General features: G+C 42.0%; 1 protein-coding gene across 1 annotated transcript in view; it reads right to left on the reverse strand.

The window, feature by feature from the left end:
• Positions 1-4,131: 4,131 nt before the first annotated feature.
• Positions 4,132-19,625, reverse strand: part of LOC127347220 (uncharacterized) — a 95,339-nt gene continuing 79,845 nt past the window's right edge. Inside the window, exon 2 of the mRNA XM_051373435.1 lies at positions 4,132-4,686. Coding sequence (XP_051229395.1) covers positions 4,132-4,686 — 555 coding nt within the window. The remainder of the gene's footprint in view (positions 4,687-19,625) is intronic.

Consider the following 19,625-nt stretch of genomic DNA (forward strand, 5'->3'; position numbering starts at 1 on the left):
TTATTTTTTTTTCAAAACTGAAAAGGCGGTCCACGGGGGGTGGGGGTGGGGAGGGAAAATCATGGCAGCCCTTACCGCCGGCGCACCATCATGCTGCAGCACCGGTGGTTTTTCTCGATTTTTTTTTTGTCTGGTCTGGTCCCCTTCGAACTTTATCGCCGGCGCATCTTTTTGATTGTGCGCCGGCAGTAAGACACCATCGCCGGCGCGGCGACATGTAGGTGCGCCGACACTATTTGCCACCGGCGTATGGATTTGCTGGTCCGCCGGTAGTGCTATTTCCATCTAGAGGCCTTTTCCTAGTAGTGTCATAATTTAGTTGCTGACTGAAGAATCTTCCCGTTTAATTGTTACGTCGATTTCCTTGCTTGGGGTATAACTGAAAGCTGCTAGTATGCAAGCTGGCTTCTCCTTCCGGTTTTATTAGTGTTCAGTTTCAGCACGACTGGATATTTTGTGTACTACTATTTCAAGTCGCCCACCACAATAACGTGCTACCGGGAGCATTTCATCTAGTCCGTTCTCGTCTTTCTGTTGCATTTTTCATTTTGAGAAAGAAAGTCTTCCTATTACATATCATTTACTTGTCAGCTCATGTTTTCCAACCGAAGGTGGATTTTATAACAGTGCTAGAGGTTGAGTTCGTTAGATGTCCATGGAACGAGTAAAGTAGTGGCTCATACCGCAATTCTATTAGTGCTAGGTCGACGCGGTGCTTAGTAGCCAAATCCAAAATTAAAGAAATATTTGGTATCGTTAGGTTCTAGCAAGTGGAGTCAATAACTATCATTAGGAGTTAGTTAATTAAGGTCAAATATATGGTTGCTGTCAACTGTCATCGATCGGTTCTTGTAGCTGTGTCGTGCGGTTGAGCTGTACATGATTGCATGATGAATCGCTCCCCCAGTAAGAATTTCAATTATTGATTCTGATATTAAACCAGCAACAGAGAGGCATGCCACTATGCACGAATGTGCTGCTTGCACACAAAACATGCTGGGTCCCAGTGCATTTGATAATGTACTTCTTCTGTTTCAAATTGTTGACTCAATTTTATCTACAATACATGTGTATCTCTATCAATATGTGTTTTATGGTGTAGATAAATGTATGTCTAAATAAATCTGATTCAATTAAAACAGACGGAATACATTTTTTAACTTACTCTATCCAATACTAGGAAAACCCTCATCCGTGGCGCAGGTTTTTAACTTTCTGTGCCGCATATTCCGTGCGCCACAGAAGAAACGCGACATATATTTATTTTTGTGGCGCATATCTACATGCACCACAGAAGTTTTTCTGTGGCGCAGCAGGCAGGCATGCGCCGCATAAAACTTCTGTGGCGCACCCAGCAATGGCGCGCCACTGAATTTTTTTAATTTAAAAAATGGCGGTCAGATCTTGATCTGCGGTAGCCGAAATTTTGTCGGATTTTTTTTTGAAATTTTCCGGAGGTGGGGGAGGAGGCCGGCCAGAGGTGGGAGAGGAGGGGTCGCCGAAGGAGGAGGAGGAGGAGGAGGAGGTGGTAGTAGTGGTAGTGGTGGTCGCCGGAGGTGGAGGAGGAGGAGGAGGAGGAGGAGGTCACCGGAGGAGGACGAGGAGGAGATGGTGGCCAAAGGAGGAGGAGGAGGAGGAGGTGGTTGTGGTGGTGGTGGTCGCTGGAGGAGGAGGAGGCCGCCGGAGGAGGGGGAGGAAGCCAGAGGAGGAGGAGGTCGTCGGGTGTGAAGGAGGAGGAGGTCGACGGGTGGTGGAGGAGGTCGGGTGTGGAGGAGGGAGAAGAAGGGAGGAGGAGGAGAAAAGAGAGAGGGAGAAGGAGAAGGGCACCGCCGAATTGAAATTTCAGCCTAAGAATTCCGTGGCGCATGTGCGTTAGGTGAGTCCTAGATTTATTTTTCGAATTTTTTGTTTTTGCAGAAAAAAATCTTGACTTTGCCGTAACTTTTTACTCTTTTCGAATTTGCCAATTCTGTAAATTTCATAACAGACCACGTCCGTTGAATTTGGATGTAGAATTTTCTTCCGGTTATTTTGATATAATATTTTTTTTAGTTCGTATGCAACCAGAAATCCAGTTTGAAGATCTCATGACGCAATTTTGCAAAAAAAATCGAAATTCATGTTTGTTAATTTTATTAAAACTAGATGACATAATACATAGGCACCTCGAAAGATTTGATTTTTCAAAATTTCTATTTATTTCTTTTGTATTTTACAAATCTAAAAAATCGATCGGGGGTTTACCCTACATCTACTTCGCACATTCCGTGGCGCATATGCCTACATGCGTCACAGAAAGTTGAACTTCTGTGTGCGCCACAGAAAGCTGAACTTCTGTAACATATGCGCCACAGAAATGTGGCTGCTGCTGTGAGGTGTGGATCCCCACACGAAATTCTGTGGCGCATATGCCAACCTGCGCCACAGAAGTCATGCGCCATAGACTTGCCTTTACCCATGTGCAGTACCGGATCCCACATGGGCCCCATAAAGTATCTGTGGCGCATCTGGCTAAATGCACCACATAAAGCGAGAATTATGTGGCGCATCACTGTTTGATGCGCTACAGAAGTTAAAAAATTGTGGAGCATATTAACCTATGCGTCACCAAAATATTTTTTGTGGAGCACGCACTTTTAGGTGTGTCACAGAATATATCCTACCTATAAAGGTTTTCCTAGTAGTGACCGACTCAACTTTGGTTTTTTGGGTTTTGTACTGATCGATGGAATAATTCTTTTTGTGGGGAACAATTACCTTGATGTGTCGCCAGAGATACAGATTGTAAGATGACTGCGCACTCATAATATGATTCCAACAATAGTAATAAGATTCACAAAGTGATCCTTGTAACAACAATTAACCTATTAGTGGCTTCTGCCAATGTATATGTTAACCTTCTGTGCCATCCGATTCTAGTGAAATCGATTTCCGGAAGGGCGTTTTATTTGTAGAAGAAATAAAACGACAAGTAGCCTCTTGTGATGAGGTTAGGAAAGTGCAGCTATCCATCGTGGCATCACTGTCATGGTGACCCACTGGATTCCAGCTCACAATTAAGTTCAGTTTGCCAATGTAAGTTTACTATAGTACATTTGATTCGAGTTGGCAATCGCACCAGTACTCGTTTCAAAAGAAAAATCTACAAAAAAATTGAATACTCATGGCTAAAAGTAAAACTTTCTCATATCAGAGAGGGCACAAAAAAATCTCAAGTGTATACTTTTTAAGAATAATAAATAATTTATGCACATGGCCATACTTTCATCTGATTTTCATCCCAAAAAATTTATCTTTGAACCTCCAACTTTAACAACTAAATAATTGGAAGTGCTCCCACTCTAATAAGTATTTTAAACTTCTGATCCACACTATTTAGCCAGCTACCAAATATGTTAGCAACACTACCTGATGGGTATAAGGTAAAACCTACTAGGATGTCCCACCATATAGATCTAGCAACATTGCACTGGAAGAAGTGTTTAATATGCTCGTCATGATGATAAAATACACAATTTGTACTTCTATACCAATTATGTCTTATAATATCGTGTTTAGTGGCAGTTACTCCTCTTCAAAGATACTGTGCGAAAACCTTGTTCCCTGTGGGTTAGAGTCGTCTTATCTTTGAATTATGCTTCCTATAAGAATATGGTACGTCTCGACATACTCTCGAAAAAAGAGAGTATTTCATTGCTTGTTTGATCGGGAGTAATATAAGCAAGGAAGCTGCAATCGTGAAATGTCTTTGTCATGTGCATGGACCTCCCGTGCACATGATCATTCAGTATCAGTAGTGATAGATTGCGGAATATGATTGTATTGATATGCAGTAATTGGTGATTACATTGAGCCTCTTGGGCTGTTTATATAGTAGAGAAGACTTGGAGGGCAAGAAACCTAGTAGAGATAGATCTAGGTTACAATCATAAACTACCTAATATAAGCTGGAGCGGGTGGCCGATATACGGGATTTTTACCGCGGTAGTTGGGGCTCGGACGCCATCAAGGAGGGGCCGTCGGTGGTGTAGCAGGGGTAGGCAGTAGCGGCAGGCGAAGCGCCGTGTGAAACACCTACGGAGAACGCGCGGCCTTGCGAGATTGATTCCGAGCTTCGAGTTGCAAAATAGATCACACTTCAGCGAAAGTTGGGTAAGGTTTCAGCAGCGGGATGAAGGCGACTTGCTTCTCAAATTTATCGCTGAGACCAACAAGAAGGGCGTTGATAAGGGTGCGGTCGTCGACGTGATCACCGAGTTCCCGAAGTTCGTCACCGATGGCCTTGATGCGTTGGCAGAAGACGGTGACGGGGGAGTCGCCTTGAGTGCTGGTGCGGAGCTCGATGTGAAGAGCGTTGACGCGCGAGTCGGAGTTGTCCTGAAAGAACTGCTGAAGAGCGACCCATAGTTGGGCAGCCGTGGCGTTGTCGGTGGAGACCAGGTTGAAGAGCTCGGTGGAAATCCTGGTGTAGATCCATTGAATGACGGTGAGGTCATCCTTGACCCAGTGTGGATCGGTGGGCCATGATGTCGAGACGAGGTTGATGTGATCGTGGAGACCGCAGCGACCGAGATGAACATGAAAGAGGTGGCACCAATGGTAAAATTTATGCTTGGAGAGATAGAGGACGATTGGGATGAACGGAGAGACGTCGGCGATCGTGTCGGCTAGGGTAAGTTGTGGGAGCTGTGAATTTTGTTGGGAATTTTGGTGGAGAGTAGAGGTAGTGGAAGAAGATAGATCGGCGCCGACGGCGGCGCGCGCCGACGGCTGTGGTCCAGAGTGGACGCGACGGCGGCGGCGGCGGAGTGGGCGGAGCCATCTAGGTGCGGAAAACCTAGGCGATAGATTGCCGAATATGATTGTATTGATATGCGGTAATCGGTAATTACATTGAGCCTCTTGGACTGTTTATATAGTAGAGAAGGCTTTGGAGGGCAAAAAGCCTACGAGAGATAGGCTCAATGTAATCACCAATTACTGCATATCAATACAATCATATTCCGCAATCTATCACTACTGATACTGAATGATCATGTGCACGGGAGGTCCATGCACAGGACAAAGACATTTCACGATTGCAGCTTCCTTGCTTATATTACTCCCGATCAAACAAGCAATGAAATACTCCCTAGTAGCCAGTCGCCGGTACGGTAATTATAATTTAGATCTATCTCTAGCAGTGAAACGCGGTGCCAACAATCCATATCGTACCGGCGACGGGCCTCGCTCCGCTCGTCAGAAGTTAGCCTCCCTTTAGTATATGAATTTGGATCACAATATAACAAACTCCACCTTGAGACAAATTCCATCTTATAGCATGAACTTCAACAATCTCCTGAACAACAAAGAAAAACACTTGATGGTGCCAACAACCACTTGGGAAAAATTGTTATACCAACCAAGCTCGAGCAAAAATCAAACATGGAAACAGGAAACTGGCTTTGTCATCATATCAGCAGGATTATCATGAGTACTTATCTTGCATACCTTCACCTTACCTTGAGCAACAATGTCGCGCACATAATGGTACTTGATATCAATGTGCTTTGTCCTCTTATGGAACATTTGATGTTTAGTAAGGTATATTGCACTTTGACTGTCAAAAAACAAGTTAATGGAAGAATCATCTCCACAAAGCTCAGTATACAAATCTTTCAACCAAACAGACTCTTTGCAAGCTTCATTAATTGCTATATATTTTGCTTCGGTCGTAGATTGGACAATAACAGGTTGTAACGTTGCTTTCCAACTCACAGCACATCCATCAACATTGAACCCATAACCTGTGAGGGATCTTCTCTTATCCAAATCGGCAGCAAAATCTGAATCCACATAGCCTACGAGCCCCTCACCGGTCTTGTCAAACTTTAAGGAAGCTTTGGATGTGCCACGAAGGTACCTGAAAATCCACTGAATAGCTTTCCAATGTTCTTTACCAGGATTAGTCATGTATCGACTGACCAAACTCATAGCATATGACAAATCAGGGCGAGAATAGACCATGGCATACATCAAGGAACCAACATGTACTCAATAGCTTCACCAGTACTAGGACATTACAATACTGACAATTTAAAGTGAGGAGCAATAGGTGTACTAACAAACTTCGCATCATGCATATTAAAATGATGAAGAACTTTCTGAATGTAGTTTTGCTGACTAAGAAATAACACACTAGATTTTCTATCTCTTGTAATTTCAATACCTAGTATTTTCTTAGCAGCACCAAGATTCTTCATCTCAAACTCGCTACTTAATTGTGACTTTAAAGTAGTGATCAATTTCTTTCTCTTGGCAGAAATCAACATATCATCAACCTATAATAGTAATTATATTGGTGATCCATTAACAAACTTGATATAAACATAACTATCATACTGAGATCTCTTAAACTTATGTGCAATCATAAACGAATCAAACCTTTTATACCACTGTCTTGGAGACTGTTTCAAACCATAAAGGGACCTCCTTAGCTTGCAAACAAGATCCTCCTTACCAGGCACAACAAAACCTTCAAGTTGCTCCATGTATATCTCCTCCTCAAGCTCACCATGCAGAAAAGCAGTGTTTACATCTAGCTGCAATACCAAAGAATGCAAAAGAATGCACGAATGGAACTATGCTTCACAACCAGAGAGAATATATCACTATAATCAATACCTAGAATTTGGCTAAAACATTTTGCTACTAACCTGCCTTAAACCTCGGAGGCTCATTAGGAGACAAACCTTCCTTTCTTTTAAATATCCACTTACAATGGACAACCTTCTTTTGTTTAGTCAAGGGCACAACATCCCATGTGCCATTCTTGTCAAGAGATTGCATCTCCTCTTGCATAGCAAAAATCCACTTCACGCGGTCAACGGATGCAATGACCTCAGTATATGTAGCAGGTTCAGTATCACGCTCCACATGTTCAGCACATCTCAAAGCATGATGAACTAGAATACATTCTTCAATTAAACGAGGACGTGGACCTTTGTTACGCCTCGGTCTATCAGTAGCAATGGAACTATTTGTTTGCTGTAAAACAGGTGGTGAGTGCTGAACAACAGTGTTATCATTTTCAGCAACATCATTTTCTTTCTCCTCCACGTGCAGCACCTGCACGCTAATCCTTTGTTGTTCATCATCAGAATTATCAGAAAAATCAATAGCATCAGTAACATCTGTAGATGAATTCTTATAAAACATGACAGTCTCATTAAAGACTACATTCTTGATATGCAAAACTTTCTTAGTTTCACGATTCCATAACTTGTATGCCTTAACTCCTGAACCATAACAAAGAAACACGCACTTAACAGCCCTAGGCTCTAGCTTTCCATTATCAACATGAGCATAAGCAGTGCAACCGAAAACTCTCAACTGTGAATAATCAGCAGATGAGCCAGATCATACCTCAATAGAAGTTTTCTTATCAAGCGGAATGCAAGGTGACATGTTTATCAAGTAACAAGCGGTGGAGGCTGCTTCAGCCCAAAAACGTCTATGCATACCAGCATTGGGCAACACGCAGCGAGCCTTGGAGATGATGGTTCTGTTCATCCTCTCCGCCACACCATTCTGCTGAGGAGTATATGGGATGGTGTGGTGCTTGACAATGCCTTCATCGCTGCAATAATCATTGAAAACAGTAGAACAAAACTCTGTGCCATTGTCAGTACGAAGAAATTTAACTTTCTTTTCTGTTTGCTTCTCTACCATAACTTTCCACTTTCTAAAAGCATCAAAAATAACAGATTTATGTTTCAGAAAAAAAGGCCACACTTTTCTGGAGTAATCATCTATGATAGTAAGCATGTAATTTGCACCGCCAAGAGAAGTCTTGCGTGAAGGTCCCCACACATCAGCATGCACATAATCTAGAATCCCTTTAGTGGTATGAACGTAAGCATTGAATTTAACTCTTTTATGCTTACCAAAAATGCAGTGCTCACAGAACTCAAACTTACTCAAATTGCAGCCATCTAGCAGGTCTCTCCTGTGCAATTCTGTCATGCCATGTTCACTCATATGTCCAAAACGCATATGTTATGACGCGTGAAGCACACGTCCGTTGCGAACCCCAAGAGGAAGGTGTGATGCGTACAGCAGCAAATTTCCCTCAGTAAGAAACCAAGGTTTATCGAACCAGTAGGATATGAAGGCCACGTGAAGGTTGTCGGTGAAGGAGTGTAGTGCGGCGCAACGCCAGGGATTCCGGCCCCAACGTGGAACCTACACAACACAATCAAAATACTTTTCCCCAACTTAACAGTGAGGTTGTCAATCTCACCGGCTTGCTATAAACAAAGAATTAAACGTATGGTGTGGAGAATGATGTTTGTTTGCAAAGAACAGCAGAGAACAATGATTACAGTAGATTGTATTTCAGATGTAAAAGAATGGACCGGGGTCCACATTTCACTAGTTGTGTCTCTCCAATAAGATAAATAGCATGTTGGGTGAACAAATTATAGTTGGGCAATTGACAAATAGAGAGGGCATAACAATGCACATACATATCATGATGACTACTATGAGATTTACTTAGGGCATTACGACAAAGAACATAGACCGCTATCTAGCATGCATCTATGCCTAAAAAGTCCACCTTCGGGTTAGCATCCGCACCCCTTCCAGTATTAAGTTGCAAACAACAGATGATGACCCACAAGTATAGGGGATCGCAGTAGTCTTCGCGGGTAGTATAACCCAATTTATTGATTCGACACAAGGGGAGACAAAGAATACTTGAAAGCCTTAACAGCGGAGTTGTCAATTCAGCTGCACCTGGAAACAAACTTGCTCGCAAGAGTTTATCAGTAGTAACCATTTTATAGCAGTAGCAGTAGTGAAATAACAGCAGCAGAGTAACAGAGACAGCAGTAGTGATTATAGTAAACAGCAGGATCAAAATACTGTAGGCACGGGGACGGATAACGGGCGTTGCATGGATGAGAGAAACTCATGTAACAATCATAGCAGGGCATTTGCAGATAATAATAAAGCTGTGTCCAAGTACAAAGCAATCAATAGGCATGTGTTCCAATTATAGTCATACGTGCTCGCAATGAGAAACTTGCACAACATCTTTTGTCCTACCAGCCGGTGGCAGCCGGGCCTCAAGGGAATCTACTGGATATTAAGGTACTCCTTTTAATAGAGTACCGGAGCAAAGCATTAACACTCCGTGAACACATGTGATCCTCACATCACTACCATCCCCTCCGGTTGTCCCGATTTCTGTCACTTCGGGGCCATCGGTTCCGGACAGCGACATGTGTATAGAACTTGCAGGTAAGACCATAAACAATGAATATCATGATGAAATAATAACATGTTCAGATCTGAGATCATGGCACTCGGGCCCTAGTGACAAGCATTAAGCATAACAAGTTGCAACAATATCATCAAAGTACCAATTACGGACACTAGGCACTATGCCCTAACAATCTTATGCTATTACATGACCAATCTCATCCAATCCCTGATGTCTACGGGAGCTTCTATTCTTGTAGACAGTGTTGGGCCTCCAAGAGCAGAGGTTTGTAGAACAGCAGCAAGTTTCCCTTAAGTGGATCACCCAAGGTTTATCGATCTCAGGGAGGAAGAGGTCAAAGATATCCCTCGCATGCAACCCTGCAACCACAAAGCAAGAAGTCTCTTGTGTCCCCAACACACCTAATAGGTGCACTAGTTCGGCGAAGAGATAGTGAAATACAGGTGGTATGAATAAGTATGAGCAGTAGCAACAACACCAGAAAAGTGCTTTGCTGTCCAGGACTGGCGTGTGATTGATGGTGGTAATATTGCAGACAGTACAAATACAGTAGAACAGTAAACAAGCAGCGATAGCAGTATTTAGGAACAAGGCCTAGGGATTATACTTTCACTAGTGGACACTCTCAACATTGATCACATAAATAAATAGATAGATGCTAGACTCTACACCCTCTTGTTGGATGATGAACACCACTAATTGTGTAGGATTACACGAACCCTCAATGCCGGAGTTAACAAGCTCCACAATATTCAATGTTCATATTTAAATAACCTTAGAGTGCAAGATAGATCAACATAACCAAATAGATCACATCAATACCATCATAGTAATAGTTAACTTCATAATCTACAAGAGATCACAATCATAAACTACGCCAAGTACTATATGATGCACACAATGTCCACATTACATCATGCAGGAGGAATAGAGTACTTTAATAACATCACTAGAGTAGCACATAGACGAATAGTGATACAAAACTCATATGAATCTCAATCATGTAAGGCAGCTCATGAGATCATGGTATTGAGGTGCATAGGAGAGAGATTAACCACATAGCTACCGGTACAGCCCCGAGCCTCGATGGAGAACTACTCCCTCCTCATGGGAGACAAGAGCGTTGATGGAGATGGCGGTGGAGATGGCAGCGGTGTCGATGGAGAAGCCTTCCGGGGGCACTTCCCCGTCCCGGCGGCGTGCCGGAAAAGAGACTCCCGTCCCCCAGATCTTGGCTTCGCGATGGCGGCGGCTCTGGATGGTTTCTCGTACCGTGGATTTTCCGTATCGATGTTTTAGGTCAGGGACCTTTTTATAGGCGAAGAGGCGGCGTCAGAAGGTCAACGAGGCGACGACACACTAGGGGGGCGCGGGCCCCCCCCTTGGCCGCGCCAGGGTCATGTGTGGTGGGCCTGTGGCCCCCCTCTGGCCTCTCTCGGGTGTTCTGGATGCTTCCGGGGATTCTAAGATGCTGGGCGTTGATTTCGTCCAATTCCGAGAATATTTCCTTACTAGGATTTCTGAAACCAAAAACAGCAGAAAACAAAGAACTCGGCCTCTTCGGCATCTCGTCAATAGGTTAGTTCCGGAAAACGCATAAATATGACATAAAGTATGCATAAAACATGTAGATATCATCAATAATGTGGCATGGAACATAAGAAATTATCGATACGTCGAAGACGTATCAGCATCCCCAAGCTTAGTTTCTGCTCGTCCCGAGCAGGTAAACGATAACAAAGATAATTTCTGGAGTGACATGCCATCATAACCTTGATCATACTATTGTAAAACATATGTAATGAATGCAGCGATCAAAACAATGATAAATGACATGAGTAAACAAATGAATCATATAGCAAAGACTTTTCATGAATAGTACTTTCAAGACAAGCATCAATAAGTCTTGCATAAGAGTTAACTCATAAAGCAATAATTTAAAGTAAAGGTATTGAAGCAACACAAAGGAAGATTAAGTTTTAGCGGTTGCTTTCAACTTGTAACATGTATATCTCATGGATATTGTCAATGTAAAGTAATATAACAAGTGCAATATGCAAGTATGTAGGAATCAATGCACAGTTCACACAAGTGTTTGCTTCTTGAGGTAGAGAGAAATAGGTGAACTGACTCAACATAAAAGTAGAAGAATGGCCCTTCGCAGAGGGAAGCATCGATTGCTATATTTGTGCTAGAGCTTTGGTTTTGAAAACAAGAAACAATTTTGTCAACGGTAGTAATAAAGCATACGTGTTATGTAAATTATATCCCACAAGTTGCAAGCCTCATGCATAGTATACTAATAGTGCCCGCACCTTGTCCTAATTAGCTCGAATTACCTGGATTATCATTGCAATGCACATGTTATAACCAAGTGTCACAAAGGGGTACCTCTATGCCGCCTGTACAAAGGTCTAAGGAGAAAGCTCGCATTGGATTTCTCGCTATTGATTATTCTCAACTTAGACATCCATACCGGGACAACATAGACAACAGATAATGGACTCCTCTTTAATGCTTAAGCATTCAACAATTATTAATTTTCTCATATGAGATTGAGGATATTTGTCCAAAACTGAAACTTCCACCATGGATCATGGCTTTAGTTAGCGGCCCAATATTCTTCTCTAACATTATGCATGCTCTAACCATTCTAGCGGTAAATCTCCCTTACTTCAGACAAGACGGACATGCATAGCAACTCACATGATATTCAACAAAGAGTAGTTGATGGCGTCCCCAGGAACATGGTTATCGCACAACAAGCAACTTAATAAGAGATAAAGTGCATAAGTACATATTCAATACCACAATAGTTTTTAGGCTATTTGTCCCATGAGCTATATATTGTAAAGGTGAAGAATGGAAATTTAAAGGTAGCACTCAAGCAATTTACTTTGGAATGGCGGAGAAATACCATGTAGTAGGTAGGTATGGTGGACACAAATGGCATAGTGGTTGGCTCAAGGATTTTGGATGCATGAGAAGTATTCCCTCTCGATACAAGGTTTAGGCTAGCAAGGTTATTTGAAACAAACACAAGGATGAACCGGTGCAGCAAAACTCACATAAAGGACATATTGTAAACATTATAAGACTCTACACCGTCTTCCTTGTTGTTTCAAACACTTTACTAGAAATTATCTAGACCTTAGAGAGACCAATTATGCAAACCAAATTTTAGCAAGCTCTATGTATTTATTCATTAATAGGTGCAAAGTATATGATGCAAGAGCTTAATCATGAGCACAACAATTGCCACGTATCAAGTTATTGAAAACATCATACCAATTACTACATGTAGCATTTCCCGTTTCCAACCATACAACAATTAACGAAGTAGTTTCAACCTTCGCCATGAAAATTAAAAGCTAAGAACACATGTGTTCATATGAACCAGCGGAGCGTGTCTCTCTCCCACACAAGTATGAATTTATTCAAACCAAACAAAAATGAAAACAAAAGCACACAGACGCTCCAAGTAAAGTACATAAGATGTGACCGAATAAAAATATAGTTTCAAGAGAAGGAACCTGATAATTTGTCGATGAAGAAGGGGATGCCTTGGGCATCCCCAAGCTTAGATGCTTGAGTCTTCTTGAAATATGCAGGGGTGAACCACCGGGGCATCCCCAAGCTTAGAGCTTTTACTCTTCTTGATCATATTGTATCATCCTCCTCTCTTGACCCTTGAAAACTTCCTCCACACCAAACTCAAAGCAAACTCATTAGAGGGTTAGTGCATAATCAAAAACTCACATGTTCAGAGGTGACACAATCATTCTTAACACTTCTGGTCATTGCCCAAAGCTACTGGAAGTTAATGGAACAAAGAAATCCATCCCACATAGCAAAAGAAGCAATGCGAAATAAAAGGCAGAATCTGTCAAAACAGAACAGTCCGTAAAGACGAATTTTATTGAGGCACCAGACTTGCTCAAATGAAAATAATCAAATTGAATGAAAGTTGCGTACATATCTGAGGATCACTCACGTAAATTGGCATAATTTTCTGAGTTAACTACATAGAATTAGGCCCAAATTCGTGACAGACAGAAATCTGTTTCTGCGCAGAAATCCAAATCTAGTATCAACCTTGCTATCAAAGACTTTACTTGGCACAACAATGCAACAAAACTAAGATAAGGAGAGGTTGCTACAGTAGTAACAACTTCCAAGAGTCAAATATAAAACAAAGTTTCTGTAGCAAAATAAACACATGGGTTATCTCCCAAGAAGTTCTTTCTTTATAGCCATTAAGATGGGCTCAGCAGTTTTAATGATGCACTCGCAAGAAATAATATTTGAAGCAAAAGAGAGCATCAAGAAGCAAATTCAAAACAAATTTAAGCCTAACATGCTTCCTATGAAAATGAATCTTGTAAATAAACAAGTTCATGAAGACCAAAGTAACAAGCATAGGAAGACAAAACAAGTATAACTTCAAAAATTTCAGCACATAGAGAGGTGTTTCAGTAACATGAAAATTTCCACAACCATATTTTCCTCTCTCATAATAATATCCAGTAGCATCATGAGCAAACTCAACAATATAACTATCACATAAAGCATTCTTGTCATGAGTCTCATGCATAAAATTATTACTACCCACATTAGCATAATCAATTTTATTAGTTGTAGTGGGAGCAAATTCAACAAAGTAGCTATCATTATTATTCTCATCATCAAATGTAGGAGGCATGTTGTAATCATAATCAAATTTATCCTCCATAACAGGCGGCACCAAAAGGCTATTATCATTATAATCATCATAAATAGGAGGCAAAGTATCATCAAAGTAAATTTTCTCCTCAATGCTTGGGGGACTAAAAAGATCATGCTCATCAAAACCAGCTTCCCCAAGCTTAGAATTTTCCATATCATTAGCAACAATGGTGTTCAATGTGTTCATGCTAATATGTTCCATGGGTTTTTTAATTTTCGGATCAAACCATCCATGTCTTAAATCAGGAAATAGAGTAAGAAGCTCATTATTGTCCATTATGCCTTACTAGTGTAAACAAGAAACAAAAAGATGCAATTGCAGGATCTAAAGGAAATAGCTTCGAGCACAAACACAATGGCGCCAGAAAAGTACTGTTACCTGGAACCGGAGTATGAGTGCCTTTTACCTTTCCTCCCGGCAACGGCGCCAGAAAAGTGCTTGATGTCTACGGGAGCTTCTATTCTTGTAGACAGTGTTGGGCCTCCAAGAGCAGAGGTTTGTAGAACAGCAGCAAGTTTCCCTTAAGTGGATCACCCAAGGTTTATCGATCTCAGGGAGGAAGAGGTCAAAGATATCCCTCTCATGCAACCCTGCAACCACAAAGCAAGAAGTCTCTTGTGTCCCCAACACACCTAATAGGTGCACTAGTTCGGCGAAGAGATAGTGAAATACAGGTGGTATGAATAAGTATGAGCAGTAGCAACAACACCAGAAAAGTGCTTTGCTGTCCAGGACTGGCGTGTGATTGATGGTGGTAATATTGCAGACAGTACAAATACAGTAGAACAGTAAACAAGCAGCGATAGCAGTATTTAGGAACAAGGCCTAGGGATTATACTTTCACTAGTGGACACTCTCAACATTGATCACATAAATAAATAGATAGATGCTAGACTCTACACCCTCTTGTTGGATGATGAACACCACTAATTGTGTAGGATTACACGAACCCTCAATGCCGGAGTTAACAAGCTCCACAATATTCAATGTTCATATTTAAATAACCTTAGAGTGCAAGATAGATCAACATAACCAAATAGATCACATCAATACCATCATAGTAATAGTTAACTTCATAATCTACAAGAGATCACAATCATAAACTACGCCAAGTACTACATGATGCACACACTGTCCACATTACATCATGCAGGAGGAATAGAGTACTTTAATAACATCACTAGAGTAGCACATAGACGAATAGTGATACAAAACTCATATGAATCTCAATCATGTAAGGCAGCTCATGAGATCATTGTATTGAGGTGCATAGGAGAGAGATTAACCACATAGCTACCGGTACAGCCCGAGCCTCGATGGAGAACTACTCCCTCCTCATGGGAGACAGCAGTGTTGATGGAGATGGCGGTGGAGATGGCAGCGGTGTCGATGGAGAAGCCTTCCGGGGGCACTTCTCCGTCCCGGCGGCGTGCCGGAACAGAGACTCCTGTCTCCCAGATCTTGGCTTCGCGATGGCGGCGGCTCTGGATGGTTTCTCGTACCGTGGTTTTTCCGTATCGATGTTTTAGGTCAGGGACCTTTTTATAGGCGAAGAGGCGGCGTCAGCAGGTCAACGAGGCGACGACACACTAGGGGGGCGCGGGCCCCCCCTTGGCCGCGCCAGGGTCATGTGTGGTGGGCCTGTGGCCCCCCTCTGGCCTCTCTCGGGTGTTCTGGATGCTTCCGGGGATTCTAAGATGCTGGGTGTTGATTTCGTCCGATTCCGAGAATATTTCCTTACTAGGATTTCTGAAACCAAAAACAGCAGAAAACAAAGAATCGGCCCTTCGGCATCTCGTCAATAGGTTAGTTCCGGAAAACGCATAAATATGACATAAAGTATGCATAAAACATGTAGATATCATCAATAATGTGGCATGGAACATAAGAAATTATCGATACGTCGGAGACGTATCAATCCCTACCATCCCCTTCGGCATACAGCGGGGGAATTACTCACACATGGATGGGGGAAACATGGCTGGTTGATGAAGAGGCGTCGGTGGTGATGATGGCGATGATCTCCTCCAATTCCCCGTCCCGGCGGAGTGCCAGAACGGAGACTTATGGCTCCCGAGATGGAGTTTCGCGATGTGGCGGCGTTCTGGAGGCTTTCTGGCGACTTCGACTTCTTCCCCTGCGTTTTTAGGTCGAAGGCAATAAATAGTCCGAAGGAGGGCGTCGGGGGCTGACCGAGGCCGCCACACAGTAGGGCCACGCGGGCCCCTCCTGGGCCGCGCCGCCCTATGGTGTGGGGCCCTCGGGCCCCCACCTGGCTTGCCCTTCTGGCTCCGCCAATATTCTGGAAAAATAGGACCTTCTGCATAAATTCCGAGGATTTTCCTGAAAGTTGGATTTCTGCACAAAAACGAGACACCAGAATAGTTCTGCTGAAAACAGCGTTAGTCCGTGTTAGTTGCATCCAAAATACACAAATTAGAGGCAAAACAATATCAAAAGTGTTCGGGAAAGTAGATACGTTTTGGACGTATCAACTCCCCCCAAGCTTAGCTTATTGCTTATCCTCAAGCAATTCAGTTAACAACTGAGCGATAAAAGAACTTTCACGAACACATTTGCTCATATGATGTATATATTCTCATGCTATGGCTAACACTTAGGCAGTTCATAATGAGATACATGCAAATAAGATCATCTAACAGCTATGTCAATCATGGAGAGGTACCAACAATTAATAATAAGCATCATGAATCATGTATATAAGCAGGATTGCAATGTTCATAAGAGAGTATGATAAAGTGGTATCTCGCTTGCCCATATTTGATTAGCAAAACATAAATGCTCAGGCACCTCTGAAGTTCATAGAAAGACTAGAAGTAGTGATTGTCAAAGATAAAAGCATCAAAGTTATACCACAATCAATCATATTTTGAGACAAGCATATTATACTAAGAATGACAGTTGTGCTCTCAAGATAGTGCTCAAAGAAAGAATGGAGACACAACACAAAAGTAAAAGATCGACCCTTCGCAGAGGGAAGCAGGGATTAACATGCGCTAGAGCTTTTCATTTTTAAAACATGAGTAAAATTATTTTGAGAGGTGTTTGCTGTTGTCAACGAATGGGAATGGGTACACCAACTACCTCGCCAACCGGACTCCCAAGAGCGGCTCCCATGAATTATTTTTATGTTTATGTGGCACTCCTTCCAACCTTTCTTGCACAAACCATGGCTAACCGAATCCTCGGGTGCCTGCCAACAATCTCATACCATGAAGGAGTGCCTTTTTATTTTAGTTTTATTATGATGACACTCCCCCCAACCTTTGCTTACACAAGCCATGGCTAACCGAATCCTTCGGGTGCCGTCCAACAATCACATATCATGGAGGAGTGTCTATTTAGGTTAATTAATTTGGGACTGGGAATCCCATTGCCAGCTCTTTTTGCAAAATTATTGGATAAGCGGATGTGCCACTAGTCCATAATGAAAGTCCGTCAAGAGTAAATGACAAGGTTGAAAGTTAAACACCACATATTTCCTCATGAGCTATGAAACATTAACACAAATTGAGAAGCATTTTGAAGGTTTTAAAGGTAGCGCATGAGAATTTACTTTGAATGGTTTGAAATGCCATGCATAGGTATTTATGGTGGACACTTTGGAACAACTTGGTTTTCAGGTGTTTGAAAGCACGAGCAGCGTTCCCGCTCAGTACAAGTGAAGGCTAGCAATAGACTAGGGAGTGACAAATCAAGAGAGCAGTAACTGTCATAATCATGCTTGCGGCAAAATAAATTAACGGAGGCATAAAAGTGATACAAGAACTCTGAAGCAATATAAATCATCGAGGCTTAATTGACTTTTGTTCAGTCATATGCATGCGTGAGCATGTGCCAAGTCGATATAAATGAATTATTCAGAGGAGGATACCACAATGCCATACCTACTTATGAATAAAACAATGCAAGCAAACATCCATGACATGCTACTCATATTAATAAATTGGAGCTAAACATGAGAGATCATGAACTACTAGACTTTCTCAAATGACATATACCTCACATGAACCAACTAAGCATGCTCACATGGATGAGTATATGTACAAAAATGAAAACAAATAGAGTTCATACCAGCCTCTCACCACAATCCAATTGTCGTAGATCGTCATTATTGCCTTTCACTTGTGTAGCTTGGATAATATGAAATGAAAACCACGCTCCAGCCACCGAAGACCATTGAACTCAAAATGAACTTTACAAACCAAATAAGAACAGCAAATATTTTTAGTGTTTTCGAATTTGAGAACAAGAACAAAAGGAAACAAGCGAACAAAGCAAAATCTTTTTGGGTTTTCTTATAGCAAACTAGCAATAGCAAATAAAGCGAAACAAATGCAAGAAACCAAAGCAAACAAATGATGAAGAGAAAGAACAGAAATATTTTTGGTCTTTTTGTGTTTTGGAAAAGAAAGAAAACAAAAACAAGAAATGGCAACTAGAAAAGTCACATAAACACAAAGCAGCAAAAATTCGTCAAACTTGACAGCAGTACAGTACTCGATTTTTAAAAAATTCTTCCACTGCTCAAATCGAAAAGTGTTCAACTAATGAAAGTTAGATAACAATCTGGGGAACATGCAAAAAAATTGTCTTCGCAAAATACTGTTATGGCTATTTTTGAGAATTTTTTCGGTAACAGTCCAGAATCTGTTTTCAGGCAGCACTTCCCCAAATATCATCTTCCTCTCATTAGAAAACCACTCAAACAAACCAAACAAGCATATACAAGTATCCAGCAATCATAATATGCAAAGAATGAGTGATGCCGGTATACCTCCCCCCAAGTTTAGGCTTTTGGCCTAAGTGGAGTTCAATCCCAGCGAGGGTCGCTGTTCCTCGCTGGTGGATAATGCATGGCGTAGTCATAGTAAGGTCCCTGTGCAGAAGAAAAGCGCGGAGGCTCCACATGTCCAAAATGTTGATGCGAAGAACTTGCTGCATCGGATGACGAGTCGAGGTGTTCCTCGGCCTCCTCCACATTGTCTCTTGCATGATGGCCTCCTCCCTCTATGTGTGCATTCAGTGCACTTTCTGTGACTGACCAATCATCCCTGGAATCAAGGTTAAATAGAACAGGTGCAGGCAATCTCACTAGTTTTTCAGTTTTCTTAGTTGTTCTCCAAGACTTCTTGTAAAATGTTATCTTGTAAGACAGGTTACCCAAATTAGATGAATCAGAAACAAATTCATGTCTGATCATAGAGATTATGTCAAGTTTTTCTATGGAAAGTTGAATATCAAGATGATGAGGTTCTACACCATGCAAAGCTAATAAACGAGAGGCGATGAGACCTCCACAAATTCCACCTTTCTCACGGTTAGTAGCAAGTCTATAAGCTATCAATGCCCCCAAATTATAAGTCTTACTACCTTGCAGTGCAGCAGCTAGAAAAGCTAAATCCTGGATAGATAGTTTACCACCATTCTTTCTAGCAAGAACGCATTTAGTAATGAAATAAGCAAAGTAGCGGATAGCTGGGAGGTGAATGCTAGTGATTTTACCACCATCCTCTAAGAAACTCCTTCCATGACAAATCATCTCGAAGAGGTTTAAGAGCTCTCGCGGCGATCCCCTTATCTTCTCGCATGACCCCCATTGTGGTACTC

This window comes from Lolium perenne, chromosome 4, assembly GCF_019359855.2.
Source record: "Lolium perenne isolate Kyuss_39 chromosome 4, Kyuss_2.0, whole genome shotgun sequence".
In the NCBI taxonomy this organism is placed as follows: domain Eukaryota; kingdom Viridiplantae; phylum Streptophyta; class Magnoliopsida; order Poales; family Poaceae; genus Lolium; species Lolium perenne.